This window comes from Diadema setosum, chromosome 2 (assembly GCF_964275005.1).
Source record: "Diadema setosum chromosome 2, eeDiaSeto1, whole genome shotgun sequence".
In the NCBI taxonomy this organism is placed as follows: Eukaryota; Metazoa; Echinodermata; class Echinoidea; order Diadematoida; family Diadematidae; genus Diadema; species Diadema setosum.
In genome coordinates, this window is record NC_092686.1 from 34,485,313 (window position 1) to 34,489,811 (window position 4,499).

General features: G+C 38.5%; 1 protein-coding gene across 1 annotated transcript; it reads left to right on the forward strand.

Moving 5' to 3' along the window:
- On the forward strand, positions 1-3,487 carry LOC140242091 (meiosis expressed gene 1 protein homolog). The gene is made up of 3 exons (XM_072321854.1): positions 1-156; positions 992-1,174; positions 2,451-3,487. The coding sequence occupies exons 2-3, from the start codon at positions 1,040-1,042 to the stop codon at positions 2,577-2,579; spliced, it is 264 nt and encodes an 87-aa protein (XP_072177955.1). The 5' UTR covers positions 1-156; positions 992-1,039; the 3' UTR covers positions 2,580-3,487.
- Positions 3,488-4,499: the final 1,012 nt, after the last annotated feature.

A 4,499-nucleotide genomic window follows, 5' to 3' on the forward strand; every position in this document is an offset into this window, starting at 1 on the left:
GCACAACAAGCAAGGCATTACAAGGGGTCTACACGCTCATTGTGTTCACCGTCGCAAACTTGCTTTTTCATTTTCATTCATTTGCTTGTCGGTCTCCTCGGAAGTAACACCAACTGATCTTAGCCATTATCAGCGTGCATCAGTGTGACTAAATTGGTACGTTATGTGTCATTAGCTTCTTGGTCTAAAACTAACTATTTATTCTGCAATTCCGCGGCTTCCACCCGTAGGCCTACTCTGTCTCTGGATTTTCACTCGCTCAGCCTCAGTCCTGTTCAGTTTTTACTGTTCATACTCCTAGTCATACAGTCAGTGGTATGACTTCCAGGTTCCACTGGTCTGATTATGGGGCAGATATGATGTCAGGTGGGCAGTGAGTGAGTTCCAAGTCCGCACAGACAGTGCGTAGGAACTGGGAAGGAGGTAGCTAGAACCTCTACTGCTTAAATTTATATGTTATTGAATATTGTTAGGCCCTAGGCCCCTATGTCACTTATGATGTTCATTTCTTGAGATTGGCATGGCAGATTGTGCATTTGTGGTGCGGTGAGTGGTGTGCCTGTGCTGTGGTGCATTTTTAAGAAGAGGACAAGTCAAGATGCAGGGCTTCTCTCCTTGACTTAAGTTAGGATAGGAAATGCCACGGGAATGGGAGTTCATGAAGCAGACGAGGTGTTGATTATTAATATTGATAATTATGATACCTGTTGAGGACAAATCTCGCAGCTCTCGTTCCTTTGTATCATTGATTTTCCGGATGTTCCTTTCTGTATGTGGGTCCCTCATACACGTCTCACCAGAAATTGATAGGCCATGGTCTTGACTGGAGTGGAGGAGAATGAAGGAATGTAAGGGTGCATGCTGTCAGCATGCCCGTTCCATCAGAGGTCTGAGGAAATTGGGACTTCTAAACTAGGTATTTCACTGCTTCGAAAGCCTATTGGGGGAAGGATCTATTTCATGACATGCTCTTTTTCTCTCTCTCTTGCAGATAACATCACCACGTTTACCCTCTTGCCATCAAAGAAACTCACCCACTATGACTACCATTGCAGAGCAGCCCAAGGGAATGACCCGGCCAAAGCAGTGGTCACAGGAAGTGGAGGAAAACTACCGTTTCCAGCTGGCTGGATACAGGGATGAGATTGAGTACAAGTCTGTCAAAGGAGAAACGGTAGGTCCAAAACAGAATCCATTAACATTCCTTTCAACTTTGTTCATTTTTCCATGTTTAGGTCTAGGAGGTGACAATCGTTTCTCTTTGAAGAATAAATAAAGACAAAAGAAACTGACCAGAAAGAATATAAATTATTAGTGGAAAAGTGAGCAAAAAAATGGGATTCCATCGGGAGTCGATCCATCGGGAGTCTTTGAAGAATAATGACGATGATGATAATTTAGCTAGTTTTTATCACATCTCAGTCTTGTTAAGAATTTCAATGTGCTTTACAGACTGTTAAAGTACAAACTGGATAGGCTCTACATTATTTTCAACCAGACCTGACAATGCTCACACTTTCCACTCCCCGGAGAGCATTCCAGCTGGTTGCCATTTTACAGTCCTTACGCACATGCTGATCAACCACATTAACATTCTCAGTACCTATTCAAGTGCCTTGTTGGAAAGCAAACATGCCAGGCTTTGTTGGGCACGAACCCATAGCGACCTCATATCATTCAGAGACATGCGCATTCATTCATTTGGCCACAACACACAATCTATCAATTATATCTTTATCTACTGTAAAACCAGAAGTGCTTGTATGCATTTTAATTTCGCAAATTTTGCAAGAGCCAAGATTCGCGACATTAAAATGCACGTAAGAGTTCATGTCTGCACTATATGCATTGAATGCCAGTATCAATGCGCAAAAATTCCATGTTGCAAAAAAAGACTTTGGTTCCAATTCACAAACATTTCATGCCACCAATATATCTTGCTTCGCAGTGCAGTGCACTCCCGCTATAATTAACACGGTTAAAATTCCGGTTACAACAAAATAAAGATTCTGGCCACAACATCGTCGGCTCTTTGTTTTTTATTGTTTATTTGTTCGGTTACAAAAAAATTTTGCTGTAATGAAAGAAAAAAACTGCCAGTCCCGAGGGCTTCGTTATAACAAGGTTCCACTGTATCTATCAACTTGATTGCAGGCTCTCTAATAAGAAAATTAAAACAAATTGTTCATTCTACAACATGATCATTATTGAGAAGTTTTCGGTCATAAGTAGAGATGGATGGTTTAATTAAATATAATTGCGATAGACCGATTTGGTTTCATTGGAACTGAAGACATTAAAATGTGATAGTGTTTCCACAAATGTGCAATGTCCTGTCATCTTTTTCCATACCTTCCTCGATTGTCACCAGAATGATACTTAGACCATGCATAGTTTTGTTGGTGTCATAGTTCTCACTCTCTGCTCTCCTCATCTGCTTTGCTCCCCAGCCAAACCGATGGCCTGAAAACGGCTACATCAAGAAGCTGCAAAGGAAAGATGGCCTCTTCTACTACTTCAACAGGACCAGGGAGTGCGAAGATAAGGATGTGCCCAGGACCAAGATGTACACATATTAGGCGGCTCTTGTGTGCATTTTCAAGAACTTTGATCATGCTACTGATGGACTGTCTATGGAGGGAGCCCTCTTCCTTATAACTCCAGGCGTTTTCTCTGGTGCAGGCATCATTCCCTTGTCATGTCAATGTACTTCATCTTTTGGTTTACTTCTGTTTTTGTTTTGTCTTTTTCCAGAATAAGAATACCATTTACGGTAGAGTTTCAGTGAATAGGGGGAAAGACTTTTTTTTCCGTACCTACTGTATCCCCCAAATCTTATTTGATAATAATACTAATGTGAATGAAAATCACTTATTTGTTGAGATGATTCCAAGTTGTAATCAATTGTTCCAGTTGAAGTTGAGCTTAGACAAGTGGTATAATGTAATGTGTAAAACATACATTGTATGTATTCCGAACACACTTTTGTTTTTTCATATTTAGCACTAGGAGCCCCTGAAATATTTATTTTCAGTGGTTTGTAGTCTTAGATACATTTTCATACAAAAAGCATGACACATTTGTAAATATAAATGTCTTCATTGTGTATGTATATATACATATATATTGTAAAATAACCAAAATGTGTTATTGTAGCATATTGTCCTTGTATGATCTGCCAAGCAAATGGGTGTTCGAGATGTATGCATAGATGTATGATGTCTCTGCTACTCTGCTATAGGTCATTGCAATCAGCAAAATATGCTTTGCTCTCCAGCTGGTACTGGAGTGTGATGGGCATATTTATAAGGTTCTGTGATGCAAGCCATACAGTATATTGCTGATTTGTTTTCAGGCAATCCTTGGATATTATTCTCGTGGCATTTCATACTGCTAAAGTGGTCAATTTATTGCTGTTGCTTTTAATGTTGGATTGAGTCACCCAGATTAAAGTTTGTACAGTGTACAAGTATCATATACCATATAACAGCATGAATGGAAGTGTAGTATTATGTGAGTGTTGTGCCATGTACATTGTGTATTTGAGCAGGCCAGTTTACTAATGCATTCACATTATATTACTGTTTCGTTGGGTGTTCCCCCCCCCCCCATTTTGCCCCTTATTAGGACCGTGTATAAATGGTATAACTTCACACTGTATGGTATTTTCAATTTGTTTGGTACTTCTTCCTATTAAAAAAAAAAAAAAAAAAAAAAAAAAAAAAAAATTCTTTTCAACTAGCCGGCATCCTTTTTTTTTTTTTTCCTTTTTTTTTTTTTTTTTTTTTTTTTTAAAGAATCATTAATATTGATATTATTTCAAAGGAGGCAAGCTACGAGATACCTTTCTGGTTGGTGAACAAATTTTCATGGCAGAAGGCAAATTATCAAATTTGAATGCATTAATGAACTGGTAAATTGTGTACAGTGGACTCCCATTACAACAAAGTCCTCGGGACCGGCAGTTTGCTTCTGTTGTATCAAAATTTTGTTATAACTGAACAAATAAACAATAAAAAACAAAAAAAAAAACAAAGAGTGCATGATGTTGCGGCCTGAATTCCACCTCCCTGGTTGGAACCAGAATTTCGTTATAACCATGTTCGTTATAATGGAAGTGCATTGTAATCCATTTTGCGTAAAACAGTGCACTCCCATTATAACGAACATGGTTATTGCGAAATTTTGATTACAACAAAGGAAAAATTCAGGCTGCAACATTATCTACTCTATGTATTTTTATTGTTTATATGTTCAATTATAACAAAATTTCAAATGATAATTCAGTTTACATCGACTTGGGGAAAGACCGGTACATTTTAGTCCTTTGTTTGGACATTCTGTGCCCAGTTCCCTGCAGTGGATGTAATTTGTTATTTATGGGATGCCTATTATAGGATCAACAGTGATATGATCTACTACCGCTGTAGTATCCTCAACCATTGTGACATATTGCTCATCTTTTCACTCTTCTGTTCAAATTCTACCAAGCGTACAAA

Excerpts from the sequence above, each read along its gene's own strand:
- LOC140242091 (XM_072321854.1), top strand. The coding sequence starts at position 1,040 with ATGACTACCATTGCAGAGCAGCCCAAGGGAATGACCCGGCCAAAGCAG. Across the intron at positions 1,175-2,450 it reads AGTCTGTCAAAGGAGAAACG|CCAAACCGATGGCCTGAAAA; the intron begins GTAGGTCCAAAA and ends TTTGCTCCCCAG.